The sequence below is a fragment of the Pleuronectes platessa genome, chromosome 10 (genome assembly GCF_947347685.1).
Source record: "Pleuronectes platessa chromosome 10, fPlePla1.1, whole genome shotgun sequence".
NCBI classification, from domain to species: Eukaryota; Metazoa; Chordata; class Actinopteri; order Pleuronectiformes; family Pleuronectidae; genus Pleuronectes; species Pleuronectes platessa.
In genome coordinates this window covers 9,089,097-9,109,717 of record NC_070635.1, presented here as the reverse complement: position 1 = coordinate 9,109,717, position 20,621 = coordinate 9,089,097, and the positions used below count along the sequence as shown (strand labels likewise).

At 43.4% G+C, this 20,621-nt stretch overlaps 2 protein-coding genes across 3 annotated transcripts; one reads left to right on the top strand and one right to left on the bottom strand.

The window, feature by feature from the left end:
* Window positions 1-375: 375 nt before the first annotated feature.
* Window positions 376-11,432, top strand: vars1 (valyl-tRNA synthetase 1). Of its 2 annotated transcripts, none has more exons than XM_053431904.1 (29): window positions 376-487; window positions 962-1,317; window positions 2,028-2,171; window positions 2,286-2,508; window positions 2,606-2,721; window positions 2,845-2,920; window positions 3,290-3,390; window positions 3,484-3,611; window positions 3,714-3,878; window positions 3,968-4,049; window positions 4,152-4,271; window positions 4,584-4,692; window positions 4,790-4,969; window positions 5,130-5,254; window positions 5,398-5,501; window positions 5,604-5,762; window positions 6,157-6,247; window positions 6,371-6,476; window positions 6,635-6,705; window positions 7,365-7,490; window positions 7,581-7,685; window positions 8,097-8,244; window positions 8,426-8,553; window positions 8,824-8,979; window positions 9,139-9,363; window positions 9,450-9,561; window positions 10,558-10,733; window positions 11,005-11,154; window positions 11,242-11,432. In XM_053431904.1, exons 2-29 carry the CDS (start codon window positions 964-966, stop codon window positions 11,320-11,322), a joined length of 3,861 nt encoding a protein of 1,286 aa, XP_053287879.1. In that variant the 5' UTR covers window positions 376-487; window positions 962-963; the 3' UTR covers window positions 11,323-11,432. The 2 variants fall into 2 exon arrangements, with proteins under 2 accessions (XP_053287879.1, XP_053287878.1); XM_053431903.1 differs by having other exon boundaries at window positions 2,286-2,514.
* A 72-nt stretch (window positions 11,433-11,504) lies between these two features.
* Window positions 11,505-20,621, bottom strand: abhd16a (abhydrolase domain containing 16A, phospholipase). The gene is made up of 20 exons (XM_053431906.1): window positions 20,463-20,621; window positions 19,897-19,953; window positions 19,747-19,813; window positions 17,991-18,077; window positions 17,626-17,711; window positions 17,444-17,517; window positions 17,162-17,269; window positions 16,902-17,016; window positions 16,699-16,800; window positions 16,513-16,576; window positions 16,375-16,424; window positions 15,914-16,037; window positions 15,722-15,826; window positions 15,571-15,634; window positions 15,400-15,456; window positions 13,684-13,746; window positions 13,524-13,600; window positions 12,928-13,026; window positions 12,759-12,805; window positions 11,505-12,107 (listed from the first exon to the last, which is right to left on the bottom strand). The coding sequence occupies exons 1-20, from the start codon at window positions 20,559-20,561 to the stop codon at window positions 12,024-12,026; spliced, it is 1,629 nt and encodes a 542-aa protein (XP_053287881.1). The 5' UTR covers window positions 20,562-20,621; the 3' UTR covers window positions 11,505-12,023.

The window sequence follows — 20,621 nt, the reverse complement described above, 5'->3', positions numbered from 1 at the left end:
TTGACGTACTTTTATGAATATTTCCATTTATGCAACTCCAGTTTATTTATTTTACATGCAAACATTATATCTTTTGATATAGGATATATTTTTGTAAATGAGACAAACACTGGAGACTAATTTAAACAGCCACCCTCAGCTCTTACATACTCACCATGATAACATGCAAGCCATATTAATAATTGTTCAAGAGTAAATACTAAAGATGTCTTTCTGCGCAATAAATTATTTTATCTTGAATACGTCTGACGGATATTTTATTATCTTTTGTTAATGTCACAAAAATAAAGGTCGTGTTTATTTTTTACCCCACTTGTTGATGTTGTTGCTTTATAGTTTAAAATAATCAAACTTTAACAGACTTCCGTTTGTTGACGGAAGTAGCGATTGAAACCCGGAAGTCGTGTCTTGCATCAGGCGAAGGAGGCGGAGAAAACTCATGTGGCTCTGTCGTGTCTGCTAACCTAAGCTGACGTCTCATTCAAAGGTATGGAGAACAAATTATGATCGTTTTCAGCAACGAGCCATATGTATTTAAAAAAATTGTTGCTTAGAACAACTTTGAAACGAAGACTTTGTGCTTTAAGACGCGTTAAGCTCATGGTTTGTACCAAAGTCGGGGTTTAGTTAGTGGTATTAGCTAAAGCTAACTAGCCTGTTAGGGACTTCTTCTTTCAGGCTTTGACAGTTGACGGAAATCAACTCCACAGAAAGTGAAAGCAGCTACTTTGAAACGATGTCATAGAGCGAACATTGGTTTCTTAAACACGTTTAAACCAGTTTGTTTACACATCTAACAACCTTCTTTCACGTTGACTGAAATTCTAAACAACACGAACACACCCACTCTGTTATTATTAACATGCCAGCCATATTTGTTCTGCAGAGCTGGCAGCACAACGAAAAAGAACTGAGTCAGAATCAGTGTTCACCATATCCATCCTTTCTGATTCTCCACCAGAGATGGCCGCTCTCTATGTGTCCCCTCACCCCGATGACTTCAGGAGCCTTCTGGCCCTGCTGGCTGCAGAGTTCTGTCCGACCTCTCGCCCTCGGACCATCACAGAGGACCCTCCTGCGTCCCTGAATGCCCGCTCCAGACCCACCCTGGTGCTGGGAGCCGGGGAGGGGGATTCTGTCCTGAGCGGGGCCAGCGCTGTGGCCTGGTACCTGGCATCTCAGGGGAAGAAGGCTGGTGTGGATACTAAACAGCAGAGCCTGGTTTGGCAGTGGCTCAGCTTTGCAGACAATGAGCTCACTCCTGTGTCCTGTGCTGTGGTCTTCCCGCTGATGGGGGTAATAGCAGTGGATAAGAAGGTGAGAGGACTATCCAAATACTTACTGTGGCCCTGATCAGATCTGGTATCTGTCCTGCGAGAACCCATCACAAGTGCACAGCATTAAGGACGTGGTGTTTTACAACTGGAGTCAAAATATGTCCTGAATGTGTTTCCTGTGATCGAATCCTACTTCCCTGCTCTATTCGTAAAAAAAAAAAATTCTGTCTGCGATGACAAAATTGTTGTTTTTTCTGAGTCCACAAAGACAGGTGGGGCAGAAGTCACTGTGTTTGTGTAGGTGTGTCAGAGCAAGCAAGAGAGAGGAGAGTCAGGAGGAGTTAAATGAATTTCATGCAGCTGGTTTGTAAGTAAATCTTTGACCAATTTAAGAAAAGTATCAATCAATATGTGATTGTCAGTGTTGATATTGTGCCAGTGGCCACAATCCAAAGTATGAGCACTAAGAAGAGCAAACCCCCGAGATTAATTATCATTCATCTTCATTTGTGGCCCAGAACAGATCAGTTGTCAGACAGTGAAAACAACCTGGCCACACAGACCAGCTCTGAACATAGTTTGAGTGATTGTATCTCGGGACACATTCAGGATTTGGGTGCGTTCAGATCTGTACTTCTCACTTTCCACTTGTGATCATATCTCTCAGGACAGATAGGGTCATAGACATTTCAATGATTTTTTTATCTGGGGAGATGAGATGATGAGACTGGTTGACTTGTGCATTCTCAGCTGCAGCATAGCTCTCGTGCAGAGCTGCTTCGTGTTCTTAAGGTTCTCAATCAGGCACTGGAACCCAGAACCTTCCTGGTGGGAGAGAGCGTCACCTTGGCTGACATGGCTGTAGCTACAGCTGTTCTTCTACCTTTCAAATATGTAAGTATGCTGTGCAACATCTTGTTGTGTTACAGGTTGTCCCACATAGTTGCTTATTGTCTCCTAGCTTGATATGTTAATTTGAATAAATCAGCCAATCATCGTTCTTTTCAGGTACTGGAGCCATCGGACAGGAAAGTCTTGAACAATGTTACCAGGTGGTTTACAACCTGCGTCAATCAGCCACAGTTTCTGAAGGTGTTTGGGAAGATCACTCTGTGTGAGAAGATGGTGCCTGTTACACCGAAGACGAACGCTGCTACACCGAAGACGAACGCTGCTACCGATGCTAAAACTGCTAATGCCAGCCCTGCTGATGACTCTGCCGATGCCACAGCTAATGGTCAGGAGGCTCGTTGCTACAGTTAATGGATATTTATTTATTTATTTTTTGTAAACATCAGTCTGATTATCCGGGACATTTTCTTCCTCAGGTCCTCCAAAGACAGAAGCTCAGCTAAAGAAGGAAGCAAAGAAGAAAGAGAAGATGGAAAAGTTCCAACAGAAAAAGGACGTGGAGGCGAAGAAAAAGACACTGCCACCAACAGAGGTAAAGATAACTGACAAAAACAGAAGAACATTGGTGCAAGTTTGAAAACGTAAATATGGACAGAAATCGATTAAACATGCTTGATAGCAGTTTGTGTTTGTGTAATGTTTTTTCTTTCTATAGAAAAAAGCCAAACCTGAAAAGAAAGAGATGGGCGTGATCACATACAGCACCCCCACTCCTCCCGGGGAGAAAAAAGGTGATTAATCACAATGGGAACTGGGATTCTATGTAATAGAGGTACGCACTCAACATCATGGTGGTGGGAGGCTGCTATGGTCACTACATCGAATGGAAGACAGAATCCTTCAGCCTCTAAAAGACTTTACCTTCTAAGAGAGCCGCTGTGCAGATGATTGCCAAAATGGATTTCTTACAGACTACTGAAGACTCAGGAGGGGATAATTGTTATGGAGGGCTGTGTAAAGTTAACACACAGCATGTTATAACATTTATAATAACTAATACATAACTAAGACATTTCCCACCCTCTTTAATATGAATACATATATCACAATTAGCTCCAGGCCCGTTTTTCACACCTTCTATTTTTCTTTGCTGGTGTCAGATGTCGTTAGCCCCCTTCCTGACGCGTACAGTCCTCAGTATGTGGAGGCCGCCTGGTATTCATGGTGGGAGAAGCAGGGATTCTTCAAGCCTGAGTATGGGGTAAGAAGTCCCCCCCCCCCTTTCACGACATTGACATAATGTCACATTTTTCATAGATAACCGTATGTTTCTCTCTCATTCTTCATTCTGCAGAGGAAGAGCATTAGTGAGGAGAACCCTCGTGGCGTCTTCATGATGTGCATCCCTCCACCTAACGTGACCGGCTCACTTCACCTGGGTCACGCCCTCACCAACGCCATTCAGGACAGTCTCACCAGATGGTAGCTCCGATGGACTGTTCGCATTAACCTTAAAATAGTCATTTATTCAATAAGACTCTTGCAGTTGTCGACATGTGTTTGATATGCTTTGCTTTTCTCCAGGCACAGGATGCGAGGCGAGACCACCCTGTGGAACCCGGGCTGTGACCACGCTGGCATCGCCACCCAGGTGGTGGTGGAAAAAAAGCTGAAGAGGGAGAGGGGTTTGAGCCGCCATGACCTGGGCAGGGAAAACTTCATCCAAGAAATCTGGAAGTGGAAGAATGAGTGAGTTGAGGAAGATGTGAAAGCTCTAAAGTTTGAACGATACTGGAATAAAAATGCAAAACAAACCTTGCTGTTTTTTGCCTTTGTAGAAAAGGAGACCGTATCTACCACCAGCTGAAGAAACTTGGCTCCACTTTGGACTGGGACCGCGCCTGCTTCACCATGGACACTGTGAGTTTTCTTTTCTTCTATAAAATCCCTGAACCTATTTGAATAAACTTTTAATGAATTATTCCTTCTTCTCACGTCTTTGTCATTTTTTTCAACCTCCAGAAACTTTCCTATGCCGTCCAAGAGGCTTTTATCCGCCTGCATGAAGAGGGAGTGATCTACAGGAGCAAGAGGCTGGTGAACTGGTCCTGCTCACTGAACTCAGCCATCTCTGACATCGAGGCAAGTTATTTACCTAACTCTTTGATTTAAGCCTTTTGGTTGAATATCAATTAGTCTTACTTGTTTATCTTATCGCAGTCAGATGATAAATATCTTAATTTTGTCAGTACAATAAAAAGTCACAGAAATGATTGAGCCCACTTGTTCATCTTATCTGGTTTGTCTGGGATATAAGTGAGCAGTCTGTTCTCACAGTCGGTGTGTTGGCAGTTAGCCCAACTTCATTAACCCTGTGATCAGACTGTAACGGGACAGAATCAAACCGTCTCTCATGGAGGCCTCTCTTGATTAAACCCTCTGTTTGCTCTGCAGGTGGATAAGAAGGAGCTCACCGGCAGGACTCTGTTGCCTGTACCTGGTTACAAAGAGAAAGTGGAGTTCGGGGTCCTGGTGTCGTTCGCATACAAGGTCGATGGTTCAGGTGCGTGAGCTCGCGGATCCCCCGAAAAGTTTTGAACGAAGACATCTTGCTCCACGTGAGTAATTCTGTTCCGCTCGTCCTCTTTTTGGTTCCGTAGACGAGGAGGTGATTGTGGCCACGACCCGTATCGAGACGATGCTGGGAGACTCGGCTGTGGCTGTCCACCCCACTGACCCCAGATATCAGCATCTGAAGGGGAAGATGGTGCTGCATCCCTTCTGTGACCGAAAGATGCCGATCGTCTTTGATGACTTTGTGGACATTAGCTTTGGAACAGGTAGACGTTGTTACAGGAGAAGACAAACTGTCTGCCGGTCTAGAATGTGCTGTGAATGAGTAATCGTAACAAATCGTCGAGTCACTTTTCCTCATTGTGACTGCTGTGCTTTTTTTCTCCTTTCCACCTCTCATGTCCCTCTGCACCATTTTCTATTCAGGCGCTGTCAAAATCACCCCGGCTCATGACCATAATGACTACGAGGTTGGAGAGAGACACAATCTGGCCTTCATCAACATCTTGGACGAGAATGGCCTGCTCATTAATGTGCCCCCTCCCTTCCTGGTACACTGTCTCATTATCGTCCTTCCCCCTGCAATGAGTGTATCTCCACTGTGACACTGAGAGTCATTCCTCTTTGTAGTTTACCAGGTGCAGCAGTTTTATGTCTTCATCTTTCATTTTTGAATCTTCTTTCTGTCCCCCAGGGCATGAAGCGGTTTGAGGCCAGGAAGTCTGTGCTGCAGGCGCTGAAAGATAGAGGCCAGTTTAAAGAGATTAAAGATAACCCCATGGTTGTTCCAGTCTGCAGGTAAAGTTAACCATGCCTGTGAATAAGTTATTTTGTGTTTTAGGTTTTATTCAACCTATTCAGGATCATCTGTTAAGCCACAATGTGCATCTACTTCATCAGTCGCTCCAAGGACATCGTGGAGCCGCTGCTGAAGCCACAGTGGTACGTGAACTGCAAAGAGATGGGGAAGGAGGCCGCCGACGCCGTCCGAGAGGGACGACTCAAAATCATCCCTGATCACCACCTCAAGACCTGGTTCAACTGGCTGGACAACATCAGGTAATTAACTCCAACAACAAGGTTATGTTTCATCTGTTTGTTTGTTTGTGTCTCAGTTATTTAGCAAGATTGCACAAAAACGACACAACAGATTACACGATGATGTATGGGTCAGGTATTCAAATAGAAATTAAAATCCCTAAAGTTACTAAATCTACTGTCACATAAGAGAAAGTGAAGCTGCAAATCCTCAATGAATGTTTTGGCATTTTTGCTAAATTTAAAGTCACAGAAATAGTGAATTGATTTTCAAAATTGTTGCGGATTAATCTTCTGTTGATCAACTGGTCAAATGAATCGACTGATTGTCTCGGCTCTAGGTGATAGATTATTATGAATTATCAAGTGTGCAGTGAGTGCTTCTTCAGGTCGTCTCCATCCGTCTTCCTCTCAGGGACTGGTGCATCTCTCGACAGCTGTGGTGGGGTCATCGTATCCCTGCTTACTTCGTCACTGTCAATGATCCCTCTGTGAAACCAGGAGAGGTAAGACCATGTGTTACTAGTCTGAAGCTTTTCAGATGACAGATACAAGTTTGTGTCTCATTCTGTATGTTTTCATTAGCTTCATTTATTTAATTCTTCTCTTTTTGTTTTCTTCTTCTTTAGGACATGGACGGTCACTACTGGGTGAGCGGGAGATCCGAGGAGGAGGCCAGAAACGTGGCAGCAAAACGCTTTAATGTGTCTGCTGACAAAATCGCCCTCAGACAGGGTGAGATAGAACAGCTTCTCATTCAGCAATCTCATCGCCACAATGACCATAAAGATTATCTAATCGGTTCATGTGATGCCACATCACAGATTCAAAGAATTGAATTAATTCTAACCTACTTTTATACAGATCCGATAACTTTTGTTCCTGCGTTTCAGATGAGGACGTTCTGGACACTTGGTTTTCATCTGGCATTTTCCCCTTCTCTATCTTCGGTTGGCCTAATGAGGTAAAACACCTCTATCAACTTTCTACTGACAGGAAGGGCACTTTGCTCTGTGTATCTGCAGTCGATATTACTGTTATCAAAACGCTCATATAAGGTGCAGAACCAAAAGAAACTCTAAAACCTAACGATTATTTGAAAACGACCAATATAATATCTCAACCGGTATTTGGCTTTCATTGTAAATCCTTGCTTCATTAACATATTTACAAAAACCAATGAATTTATTTTCATATTGTTGTTTTTGTCAACGAAACACTGCTTTAATCTGCTTTAAAATCCCACTCGTTGGTTAGATTGTCAGTCATTGCCTTAAACGACACTTTAAAAACTTTTTTGCAGGATAAGAGCTAAAAAATAAAAGGATTACATTTCCCAGAATGCATTTTTTCTTTTCCCACAAGCTTTTTAGCGAATGCATTTGATCAGTCACATTTCTTTAAAATGATGACATGGTTAAAATGGGCACTAATTTGTATCTAAAGGGAGACGCACGCAAAAATTTCACAGGGTCTTAGGAGTATATACCTACATATGTTGCATCTGATGTAAACAGATTTTAAACTGTTTTTTGTCCACGTAAGAAGTGTTAATATAAAAACAGTGCTCATCAATGTATCAATAAATGAATGTCCATCATTAATGCTGTGGTCGTCCTTTAGAGCCAGGACCTGGATGTGTTCTACCCCGGCACGTTGCTGGAGACGGGCCACGACATCCTCTTCTTCTGGGTCGCTCGTATGGTGATGATGGGCCTCAAACTGACGGGCAAGCTGCCCTTCAAAGAGGTGAGGCCAATCACAACTGTCAAACGCAGCGTAGCACAGGATCTCATCTTCGTTTCATTAACTGGACCTGACTCTGTGATGACTTCACAGGTTTATCTGCATGCGGTGGTGAGGGATGCCCACGGAAGGAAGATGAGCAAGTCTCTAGGCAACGTCATTGACCCCCTGGATGTCATTACAGGAATCTCCCTGGAGGTAAATGCTTATCACAATTTGATGCATGTTCTGACACACGCAGTCTTCCCTGTCTCCCATTTGAATTAAAACACGGTCGCCAGACACTCATTGCTCCTCTGGGGACAATATTCTTGTGTAAGCTTTATTAAGCACCTTTTTCTGCTTCCAACCAGCTTTTATTGAGGCCATCAATCTCTCCACCAGCTGGAGGCAAACCTGCTCTGTCAGGGATTGCAGAACTGTCCTCTAGAGGGCAGTGAAGCACTTGTAGTAAACTGCACTTTAACCTTAACTTTTCCTCACAAGGTCCTTTCCTGTCCGTCCAATTAAGGCATCAAGACGCAGCCGAGAGGGGCTTCCTGTTCCCAAGACCACACATTGTTTTATTTTTCAGTGGTGACATTCCACTTTATTCTCTCTACCCTCCAGGGTCTTCATGCCCAGTTGACAGACAGCAACTTGGAGCCTGTGGAGGTGGAGAAGGCAAAGCAGGGCCAGAAGTCAGACTATCCAAATGGCATCCCAGAGTGTGGCACAGATGCTCTCCGTTTCGCCCTGTGTGCCTACACAGGCCAAGGTGAACTTGTTTGTTTTTTCTGTGGCTCTCACCCTCTCCCCTGTTTTGCCTGCGTTGGCCGGCGGCCTGCATCTCTGCTTTAAATTCATAAAACATATCAAAACACTGGAAGACAGCGTTTCAGTCCTGTCAGTTTTTAATGCACACTGAATGATCGTTTGTTCCTTTTTGCGTCCCTCAGGCCGAGACATCAACCTGGATGTCAACCGCATCCTGGGCTACCGTCACTTCTGCAACAAGCTGTGGAACGCTGTCAAGTTCGCCATGAGGAGTCTGGGAGACAACTTTGTGCCGTCAGAGAAAGCCCAGGTGAGACCAGGAGAAGAGATAAAGGACACAAACAACATAAGGAAAGACTGCGCCACATTTTTCATATTCATCCGGTGACATACAAGACTTATTTTGATGCTTAGCAAAACAGTATTTTTGCCTCAGTATTTGTCTGTGGGTATATATTACATAGATGCTGCCCTGTTTTGTATTCATAGGCTTGTACATGATGACATCTCGGAGGTAACAAGTACAAGTGTCATGTTTACTGAATCTGAACATCTCCTCTTTGCCGTGTTTTCCTCCCAGCTGTGTGGAGAGGAGAGTGTGTCCGACAGGTGGATTCTGTCTCGACTGAGCGCGGCTGTCGGCCTCTGCGACGCTGGCTTCAAATCGTACGACTTCCCCGGCATCACCACCGCCATCTACAACTTCTGGCTGTACGAGCTCTGTGATGTCTACCTGGTAAGAGCCATTCAGACCACTGAGTAACCAAGGTTCATTTACCGTACCAAGATTTTGTGAGGAAATGTAAAAAATTCTGCAAAGGTCTGCAGTGTCTTAAATGAAGCATTCCACTACTTTTCTCTCATCTCCTCTGTCCTCCTCCTCTCTGATCTCCAGGAAAGTTTGAAACCAGTGTTCAGTAAAGCTGAGGAAGACGAGGCCAGCCAGAGACGAGCCCTGGTTTCCAGACAGAGCCTCTACACCTGTTTAGAGGTCGGTCTGCGCCTCCTCTCTCCCCTGATGCCCTTCGTCACCGAGGAGCTCTACCAGAGGCTTCCACGGAGACGACCTCAGTCTGACCCCCCCAGCATCAGTGTCACGTCCTACCCCGAAACAGAGGAGGTGAGTTTGAGAACAGAGGCTTGTGTTAAAACTCCCCATCATCCAAACTCTTTGGGAGTCATACGTTTTAATCTCATTCATTGTAGTTCTGCTGGCAAAGCGATGAGGTCGACCGTAACATGGAGTTTGTGATGACTGTGATCAAGACCATCCGCTCACTCAGATCCGACTACAACCTGAACAAGACCCGAGCCGACTGTAAGTTATTCAACGCTTAAATTACTCTGAATTACATTTACTTTCAAGGCCAACTGTGCTTCATCTCTATTAGATATTACAGTCGTCTCATAATGGCTCTTCATAACGTTTTACTCATCCCCTCTTTTGATAAAAAACGCTTTCAAACACTAAAGGATTGTCTCCTTCTTTGCCCTGAAGAATATAATGATGTAGAGTATTTAAGTACATTTACTGAACTGATAATGTACTGTAAATAAATACAGTGTAACAGAACCCTTTGTACTAATTACATGTAAACATAACTGCACATCTTTTCTGCTTTGTTTATTCTTTAAAATAAGATTTCATATCTGCAAAAATATTAGCAGATACATATACCAATATGCCTGTGAAAGGCTCATATCAGCTGATTTTTATTGTTAAATGATAAATTTAATAAGCCTTTTATGACAAATAAAAAAACATTTTGAGTTTATAAACAAGCAGTATTAAATCAGGTTAAACTACTGAGCAGCATGTAGAGTAGTTAAAACTGTCTCCACCTCGAACACCACTACAACAGTTCTGTCTAGACAATAATGTATCAGTAACAAGAGTCTTGGGTAATGTTACACTAACAGGGATTACTGTAAGTGTTGGAGTACTTTTACTTTTTGGCCTTTAAGGAAGTCAATTTGACTGTCATTGTTTATTTAGTTAATAGAGGACTTTAACTTGTAAGAGTGTTGTGACTTTGTGGTTTTGTTACTTCTACTTATGAGGCTGAAAACTTCCCCTAACCTCAAATCTGTAGCTTTGTGTATGATGCTACGCAGGAAATGAGAACCACAAAACTCCACCAGCAGAACGACTCTCCCTGTTACTGCACTCATTTCATGTGACATATTAAACTGTTTCTCTTCTCTTCACACTAATGGTCTCAGTAGAACAATCAGTGTATTGAATCTTTAATGTATATTGTTATATAAATAATTAAATGACGCCTAACCTTCACTTGGCACCCGTTTCTCGCAGGCTACCTCGAGTGCACAGACTCTGCTACTGCGTCCCTGGTGCAGCAGTACAGTCTGCAGATTCAGACCTTGTCGCATTCTCAGGCCATCATCCCTCTGACGGCTAACCAGCCCGTCCCAGAAGGCTGTGCTGTGGCTATTGCCTCTGACAGATGTACTGTCAACCTTATGCTCAAGGTGAGGGCCGGTGATCTGCTGGACTGTGTTTGGTTCCCTCTCATCTGTGATGTGCATATAGACTAGTGGGGGGGACTTTAGTCCTATATCATTTGATCTTAAGGTTCCACATCAGTTAAATTAACCTGAATAAGATTAAAGAGTATGATTGTACCTAACTCTTTAGTGATCAAGGTTCAAATGATAGTAATAGTATTAAACTAGGTCCCCTGAAATAACCAGATTGTAATTTTCGTTTGTCATAATTTTGCTTCATCTTTAATTCCCTCAGGGTCTCATTGATTCGGAGAAGGAAGTGGCGAAGCTAATGACAAAGAAAGGCGACCTGGAGAAACAGATGGAGAAACTGAGAGAAAAGATGGCGAAGAGCGACTACAAGGAGAAGGTGCCAACGAAGGTGCAGGAGCAGGATGCAGAGAAGGTGGGAGAAATGAATTTAACCCTCGGGCTTTCTCCGGGTGCAAAGATGTGAACTCCTGGTAAATAATGGTTTCCTTTTTTTCCACAGCTACGGCAGAGTCAAACTGAACTTGAGAAAGTGACGGAGGCCGTGGACAACTTCAGAAAAATGTTGCAACCCTCCCCCTGAGTGAGGTTTCATCAGGATTTATCTCCACTTCTTTCAAGTTACTTTTCATGTTAATTTTTCAAGTTTATCATATTATGAGGGGAATTCAATAAAGCTCTTAAGATGGGAAACTGTCTTCAGTGAGAGTATATTTTGTGCAATTTGTTGAACCCTTTCATCAAGCAACAAACAAACTCAGTCCCTTATGTCAAACATTTTATTTCGCTTATTTAATAGAACATGTTTGAGAATAACTCTGTTCAGAAAGATAGTGCCACAGAAAATAAAACTTGAAAAGCCTAAACCGTCTGGCTGCATTTTTAAAGATTAAACACCGTCCTTATGTCTATTAACTTGCGGTTGTGTATATGTTTATTCTCTTACAAATACAGCCAAAGAGGGAACAATGGAAGGAGTGAGTGATGGCTTGTGCATTTACTTAAAATGCGTCCTTTTCTTTTTGAAGAGACTAACACTTAAAACAATGACTAAACACTAACCTTAAAAAGAAAAGATGAACCATATTTTACACGTTCTTGGCCGGGTTAGATTAGACCAGAAATTTTCAGAAGCCACCACAGCAGCAGTATATGACAATAAATCTGTCTTGCAGGGAGGAGAAACCACAGTAATACATTCACAACATGCCAGGAACACGCGCTGACCGCGGGCCGTCCAAATCCTATACTGTTCTCTCCCTCTCATCCACCCGCCTCTTTTCTTTACAGTCTCCAGGGTGAGTGGAACTCGGAGGCGGGGAGAGGAGTGCAGTGCGTCGTCTCAAAGTTCCGCATGTGCTTCCGTGCCTTGGAGAGGGAGAGAGAGAAAAAAAGAGTGAGGACGGAGGAGGAATTGAGAATGAGAGGTGTGGGAGGGCAATGAACAAAAAGTGCAGAACTTGATTATATTAGGCTCGGTGTGTCTGGCTCACTGCCGGCACATCTCCCCCGTCTCTTAAGGGTTTACATGGGGAGGTGAATAAAGTCCAATTCAGAAGGCATTACCCGGGGAGGAAAAGCATAGCATTAGCTGTAATTGATGGCACTCCTCTTGTTTGATGTTAAATGACTTCAATAAGCTGAGCGTGGTGAAATATATTACACCAGTCAACCTGAGAGCACAGGTGAACTGGTTGCTATGGCAACCGGGAAAGTGTTTCTCAGCAGTAATGATGTCTGCGAGTAGCTGTGATACGTTCTCCTTTTTATGTGTGTGTGTGTGTGTGTGGAGTGAGAGAAAGGGGAAGGTAAGCCTAGAGCAAGAAAAATGGGGGCTTATTGAAGAAAAGGAAATTAGACTTTGGACGTGTGAATGGAGGAACCAGAGTAGGTGCAACAACCTGTTTCAGGATGATGAAGTAAAGACCACAGGTGGCTGCTCTTTAACCCAGACAGGAAGGAGAAAATAGTGTCCCCACTGAGATGGAGGACATGGTGAACAAAAGATCATTTCCTTACCAAGAAAAGAGCCAGCTGCCGCCTTCCCTCCAGAGTCATATCCTCACCTGGTAACAGTAAGAGATGTGTCAGAGCAGACAGGAACAATGAGGTGATACATGGAGCTACGAGGGCCGTGCTGTGAGAAACTCTATTTGCCTATTAAATGTGAAAGGGACCTGGGGCTTACCAACACTCCATGGAAACAGAGCATCTCCGTCGGCCTTGTACGACTGCAGCACAGACACACACCAGTCGTCGTCCACTTCGTAACCACTGTACACAGATGCTGCAGGGCAAGAGTGAGCTGGTGTTACACACTGCTGCGCTGTATCCTCTCATTTATTCTGTTCTACACTAACATGACAGAGTTAAAAGCATAAAGTAATGAATCCAACCATAAACTTTATATTAAGATAGACAGCACATCTCAATGAAGCCCAAATGGCAGAGTTTGCTTAGCAGTGATCGGGGGAAGGAGCCACAGCAGCAAATTCTCCCTGTCATGTTTTATAGCAACTAATTAAAACCAAACCTATCGCCAACAATCAACACTTGAACATACAGCAGTGTGAAAACAGCTACTTAAAAAAAATGTTGAGAAAATCTAAATTTTGGGGGTTTGTGACATGACCCATCCACTAACACGGAGGAGCTGCGAATGACCCATACTGCAGCCAGCCACCAGGGGGTGATTGAGAAGCTTTGGCTCCACTTTTGGGAATCTGCCATGTTGTCCATCTCTTTATACAGTCTATGAAACGGTCATGGTGTGACCACACTCACCTTCCTCTATAGGATTGGAGGCTCCCAGCCAATGTCTGACAGCTCTGATCCCTTCATCCGTCATTATTTTAGGGTACCTGCAAAGGAAAACATGTCACTCGGGTAAACTGAACAGATTCAAAAGTTGTTGACTATTGAGATTAACATTGATGAGACTCACCTGTGCTGTAGCAGTTTGAGCAGGAGGTCGTTGCCTCTGTTGGACATGACGTCCTCTGGACCCCTGGAGAACAGTAAGGAACTTAGTGGTAATGTGTTGGGAGTAAATTTACAGATTTTTCCCTCTGCGAAGCCACAACGGTGGTGAGCGGAAGAGGTTGTTGTTTTATGTTTATGTTTGTTTGTTCACAGGATTATGTAAAAACTATAAACCATTTTCAACGACATTTTGAGGAGGGATGAGACCCGGGAAAGAACTCATTACAATTTGGTGCAGAAGCAGACTTTCTTTTGACACTTTCTTTAACATTATGAGTAGAGCTGTGTTAACGCGTTAACGCGTTATGATTAAATTACAGGATTAATTCGTTTTTTTTTTTTAACGCATTTAACGCATGCGCAGAAGGACCTTCCAACTCCGCCGCCTCTGCACTAGTCGCCGCTCTAATGCAGTCAGACGACAGCTGCCATTCAAACAAACAAACAACATGGATAATTCTGATGAACCTGAGGACCTTCTGGACGGGAAGATCGTGTTCCAAAAAAACAAAGATCGAACATTCAGTAAAACCAAGGTGATATGCACACTCTGCGAGAAGACGTTATCGTTTCACCGTAGCAATACCCGCCTAACCACCGCAACGCGAAGCATGTGTTGGTCGGCGAGGGGCGTTCAAGTGGAATGCGCCAAACCAGACTCACTCGCCGGACACATTGTGCAAAAGAAGCGGTCAGCTTTACTGTCAGAGAATTTGAACAAGTTAGTTTGCCTCACCAACTGGCTAAAGACCGAGTAGCTAAGAGGGCCTTTAGAGGCATTAGATTGTATCATGGTGTGGTTAATGGTTGTGTGACAAAAAATATAAAAAATGTCAACCATCCTATGGCTAAGAAGCTCAAATAATTTCTGTTTAATTTAAAAAAAAAAAGTTTTATTCAACCACACAATGGCTAAGGAGCCCGAATTCTGTTTAGGATGAAGATTATATTAATGTTCCATATGGAAAAGCAATGATAACTGCTGAAGAACTGCTGAGTTGCAGCACAAAAGAAAAGTTAAATGTCATAAATCTTGTTTTCACAAAAATATTCCGAAAAAATCGGTAATGTGATTAATCATGATTAATCCATTGAAACCTGTGATTAATTTGATTAAAAATGTTAATCATTTCACAGCCCTAATTATGAGATATGGCATTTTTCAACATTTCCCTTGATTTCTTTTTTTTTATTTTAGAAAAGCAAGGGATTGATATGAGTGTGAGAAATTTAAGACAGAAATAAAAAGCTGGATCTGGTGAATATAAATGTAGTTTCATAAGGGGACTTGTTGCTGGAGGTATGCTCTCTACTGAGGGACATTCGAGTTATTCTATGCCATTCAGCACAACAGTTTCTTACTGAAAACACTTTTCATAGATCTGTGCTGTGAACGTTTTTAAAAGGAAGGTACTTCAGAATAAACATTTACTCTAAGCTCATCATTGTATCAGTAATAGTTTCCTGAGGCAGTTGTAAACAGCTTTGCACAACAGTGAATGTCATAAAATATATCAGGTGCGAGTTTCACAAGCTTCTGGTAACAGTTTAATCTTATCCAAACACTTTGTGAAAACACTTCCTGCACAAATTGCACATAATGTTCCACAAACAGTCAAATGCACTGTGCTGCTATATTTACCGAGAGATGATTGACAGACGGACTGTGGGGACTTACGTTGTGGTGATGATCTCATCTCTAGTTCTCCGGATCAGCAGGACTGGTCCCTGGTATCTTGAGGAAGAGGAGTCGTACGAGTCATTTACCACTTCATCACATTATATTGTTCAATGATGCATCATCATATTCCTATGATGATTAGTTTCACTTTAAACTTCTCCCACTCACTTGAGAAGCTGGTCTGCGTTGTTCAGGTTCATGTACTGCCTGACTGTGTGCTGCACCAGCGGCCCTGAGGGAGAACACAGATGTCTCAGTTATTGAAATAAAACTAGCAGACGCAGAGTTAAGTTCATGACCTTTAACCTCTAGAACTCACTCCAGCTGGCGGGCATGACCTTGAGGGCCAGAGGCAGGAGGTCATCGAACGTGGCGTCCAACACTACTGATTGGATCTCTGGGTATGACATCACGCCCCAGGTGGCTGGGGGGGGACAGAAAATGAAGAGTAAGAACGAGCAGAATAGGATGAGTCACATTAACATGCTGATCATGTCTTGTTCTTGTGTACCTGAAAATCCTCCTATGGACCAGGCATATATGACTATGTCGTTGAGCTGGAAGCCCAGTTCATGTGTCGCGAACTGGATCACGACATCCATGGCATTGGCCTCATTCTGGGGTAATGGTACTCCCTGGCAAATAGGATCCAAGTGGGAAATAAAATAAAATATTTGGCAGAGAACTCAAGCCACAAACTGTAAGATGACATGTACCTCTAAAGGGTTAACAGCTTTACAATCTTTTATTCCACTCCACTGATATTATCTACCATGGCCCTTAACCGACTCTCTTGTGCAATTCTGTCAAACCAAAACCAGAATGTCGACATCCTGTTGTTTTCACATTGTTGGTTCAGACTTAGTGAAATTCCCTGCGAGCGCACGTACAGACACACAGACACACAGACACACAGTAATCTGATGCCAGTTCAGCTTTAGATGTGGCATTAACTGTGAGAACACTGCTCACCGTACTGCCTCCAAAGCCGGGGTGGTTCCAGCCCAGCACAGAGTAGCCACCTACAAAACACATCAACAGAGGATTTACATCTCATTCAAATACAACCGTTTCAGACTAATAGAACATTAATATAGAACTGTTCCTCACCCTCCAGTGGAGTGTTCATGCAGCCCACCTCATAGAAGCCAGCGTTCCCCTCACAGCAGATGACCTGTGGCACAATTCAAACATTTCAGGAACAGTCTGTAATGCGTTTCATGTAACAGAAGTTTTGTTGGACCCTGGAATTTGCCCAAGACACAAAAAAAACTTTCAATCATTGTAGACATTTACCAGAGTCTGGCTGTTTGGTTCCCCTTCTCTCCTCCGGTCCACAAACATTGTGTCGATCTCATTCCCATCACAAGCCACAAGCTTGTTCCTTTGGCCATCAAACTGTGACAAAATGGAGGGAAATTGATGGTGATGGGTATTTATTTATTAGGTATTTATTAACCCTAACCCTATCGACAGTTCAAAGGTGTGTATGTGTTTACCTCTTCGACCAGCTTAGCCTGGCCTTGCTGGAGCATGGGCCTCATGGCTCTCTGCAGTAAACCCACAGAGCCAGGGTACAGCATCCTCCTCCCGAATGAGTGAACAATAAGATAACTGCAGAGGAAGAGAGTAGATGTGATGACACCGTTGCACCATTGACCACATACTTTGAAAAAAGGAGATGAGAAGACGAGGGTAAAAGAAGATGCAATCCTCTCCTGCCTGTGTTTTGGGGTCCTGCTGTATGAGCTGCGTTTACCTGATGATGTGACATGGTAGAGTTCGCACCGTGTTGAGGAAACTGTCTGCTGCTCCTCTTAATCTGGGCTCGGGCTTCAGCAGAGAAACACCAGCTTTGGACAGTTTTCTGTCACACAAAGAGTCAAAGACTTACAATGAAACAAAGGAGCCACAAACCATTTGACATTCAGTGGATTCAGGCAGTTAACTTCACAGTACAGTGAATTAACTTTTTTTTTTTTAAGAATTACAGCGAACACAAAGCCACTTGGATATAATGGATACAAGAGTGAAAACGTACGGATTGCTGACTTCTGTCCAGCTGAAATCTGAAGGCCAGTGTGAGAAGTCAAAGTCGTAACACCTCAGCTTTTTCTTTGTGAGAGAACGAACAACAAAGAATCGGGCTTCAAGTTAAATTCTAGTTCAAAGAGCAAGTTAGTCTTCAGGGTGAATTCTCACTTTGTGTTTCAAAGACCTCACCTTATTTGTTTGAGTGTGATTTTCCTTCGTTTCTTTGAGAATAGAGATAAACTGAACATACTCCGAGTTCTTCCATCTCCCCAAGCCTGGAGGGGGGGGGGGGGGGGGGGGGGAGAGAGATGAAACGAGGAGAAGGGAAAAGCAAAGATTAACAGATAGAAGAACACATCACAAAACACACACACACACACACACATTGCTGCAAAGCCTCAAGCGTGTTTCTTATGCTTTTTGGCTGCACACCTTGTCCAACTGACTCAGTGTTGATTACATTTTATTGGCCCGGGCAGGATTATACATCATATCGATGAGGGGTTTATTGAATTAGTCACAGGAAGTCATTCAGTGGAAATCTATAGCCTCACCTCTTAGACAGGCCACTCCTAGAAGACACACCACCACGGTTCCCAAATACTGACTCACTGGGACCAACTTACTGCTGCAGATGTAACCTAAAAGCCCAAACAGAAACGGTTACACAGACGTCCACACTGCAGCCCCCCCCAGGTCTCTGCCAGGGCCGAGCCTCATTAACATGCACCAACACAAAGATTTACAGGCTTACAACTGCCCCTGCAGCCACGTGCATATCAATATCCAGACCTCAATTATACATTAATGATTAGAACACAAACCTCACATTATTACTTCCTATTGATGTCTCACCGGAATGACCTCCTTGTTTAGATTTATATTAATCTCAACTGCAGTTCCCAAGAAGAACCCACAGTAGTAGTTGTCTGCTATAATAGAGGGAGATTAAAAAACTGATTTTGACAGCGTGTGTCACTGCCAGACCCTCGAATGAGATTTCTACTGTAACAGTTCATGTTCAACACATGTGACCGAGACCGGAGAGCCTGACTACAAAAAAGAAAGGGCCTCAGTGTTTTTTTCGTTTTAATCTGCTATTCTCTCAAAGCTGGGAAGTTTATGAGAGTAACATTGAGCAAAGAGGTTGATGTTATCAGGATTATATGTATTAATCTGGATATTTTTTTTTTATAAAAATCACATTATATTATTAAGGCTAATTTCCGAGGTCTACTGAGCATTACATTAAAACCAAATTCTGTGTCCTGTACTTATAAAACCGTTTTCATAAAAGCTTGCTCAGAATCCTTGACTATAGAATTTTCAGCCATGTGTGAAAGTCAATAAATGATGACATATTGAATTATCACCCAGCCCATATTTGGCTCAGGAGGTAGTGAGATTCGATCCTCGACTCCTACAGGCTGCACTCTGAAGGGTCCTTGGGGAAGACGCTGAACCCTTGACGGAGTATGAATATGAAAGCACTGTATGGATGTTTGCGTGAATGGATGAATGTCACTTGTTCTGTAAACAGTAGAGTGGTTGAAAAGACAGGAAAAAGTACTGTCCATAGTCCATTTACCATAGTCTCTTTCCACAACTAAAACTGTCCATCTTTGGAACAGCATCTCTTGTTTCAAATGCCATAAGGCTTCGATAAACTATTTCTATAAATGTATATTCCTCAGTTGGAGGTCTGGTGCCTTGTTTTGCCTGACCAAGACTGATATTCAATTTGCAGAGCTTTAAAATGGGCAAATGCAGCACATCCTCAGACTAGAGGAACTGGAACCAGTGAATTATTTGCTGACTTGTTGGACTCCAATGGTGGATGCTAATGGTGCTGGCATCTGATCATGGAGCATGTTTACAACAAGACTGCTTTACATACAATACTACCATTACTGTAAATATCTCCTCAATACATTTTTAATTGCTGCTCCCTTCATGTACAAATACTTTAAAAATTGACACACGTTTCCAGTATGTTACAAACTGTTTCTTCTAATCAATGTTCTAATTGTTTTGCTGATAGTCTCAGTTACACGTGGCATCTATTGCCGTCCTGGGAGAGGGATCCCTCACACGTGTCTGTCTCTGAGGTTTCTACGTTTTTTCTACCCTGTTAAAATAGAGTTATTTGTAGTTTTTCCCTTTCTCTTCATGAGGGTTAACAACAGAGGACGTTGCACCTTGTTAAACCCTATGAGACAAGTTGTGATTTGTGATTTAGGGCTGTAGAAGATGAATTGAATTTGATATGAAGTAATCAGTCTCTCCTTGAATAAAGACCATACAACCTACCTTTCCTGTACAGGTAGGAGAGGAGCAGAGGGGAGCTGTAGTAGGATATAGACCACAGAGCTGAAGCCTGGGGAGGAAACACACACATTACCTGACTGAACATCTTATTTCTGCTTCACATGAAGGGATCGATCATAAAGAGCTACTGACCCAGCCGAGGAGGCTGTCTGTGTGTTTCTCCAGAAGCCTGGGTTGGTAGTTACATCCCTGGAAACAGAAAGAGAAACAGATAGTTAACTATGAGGAGCACTGCACCTGCTAAAGTTAGCTTAGCATGTAGCACTGGCTACAGGCACTTGAAGATGTCTGAGGGACACATATTCAAACTACACAGCCCCTTCCAGAGTTAACATGAATGTGTTTTGTTGCTTTTATTTGTTGTCGATTCTTAGAAAGCTGTTCCACTTCCGTTTGGGCGATCCCCCCTCAGCTGCTTCCTAGCCACTGTTAGCACTTGTCCGTCAAAGTTACTGAACAGTGAATCGGGCTCCAGTCAAACTCTCTGATGGTGTTACAGCAGAATGATAGAGTCAGGATCGAGCTGCAGCGGCCATTTCATTCATTTAGCGCTTGAGACCGCGGCGGTGACAGCGGAGCTTCCATAACAAACCCGCTGACACTTCCGGGCCGCGGCCGAAGCGGCAGCATCACTGTGACATGAAACTCGGCTCCGTTCCCACAGCGGAGTTCAAACAGAGACTCTCGGACGCTCCTACCCTTCTTCCCCGGCCGTCGGGTCGAGATTGATCCGGTGAGCGGTGAATTCGTTGCAGGTGAGGCCCGAAAACACAGCGTGACCACAACCAGTTAGCCATTCTGCCACTACGACGGGTACGGAAGCCTGCGCCTACCAAAGATCCAAAACGCGAAACTCA

Coding starts and splice junctions, on each gene's coding strand:
- vars1 (XM_053431903.1), top strand. CDS start 964: ATGGCCGCTCTCTATGTGTCCCCTCACCCCGATGACTTCAGGAGCCTT. Junction 6,477..6,634: donor CAAAATCGCCCTCAGACAGG/GTGAGATAGAAC, acceptor CCTGCGTTTCAG/ATGAGGACGTTCTGGACACT. Junction 11,155..11,241: donor AGGAGCAGGATGCAGAGAAG/GTGGGAGAAATG, acceptor TTTTTTCCACAG/CTACGGCAGAGTCAAACTGA.
- abhd16a (XM_053431906.1), bottom strand. CDS start 20,561: ATGGCTAACTGGTTGTGGTCACGCTGTGTTTTCGGGCCTCACCTGCAA. Junction 17,017..17,161: donor CTACCATGTCACATCATCAG/GTAAACGCAGCT, acceptor CTTCCTCTGCAG/TTATCTTATTGTTCACTCAT. Junction 12,806..12,927: donor TCTGTTTCCATGGAGTGTTG/GTAAGCCCCAGG, acceptor TACTGTTACCAG/GTGAGGATATGACTCTGGAG.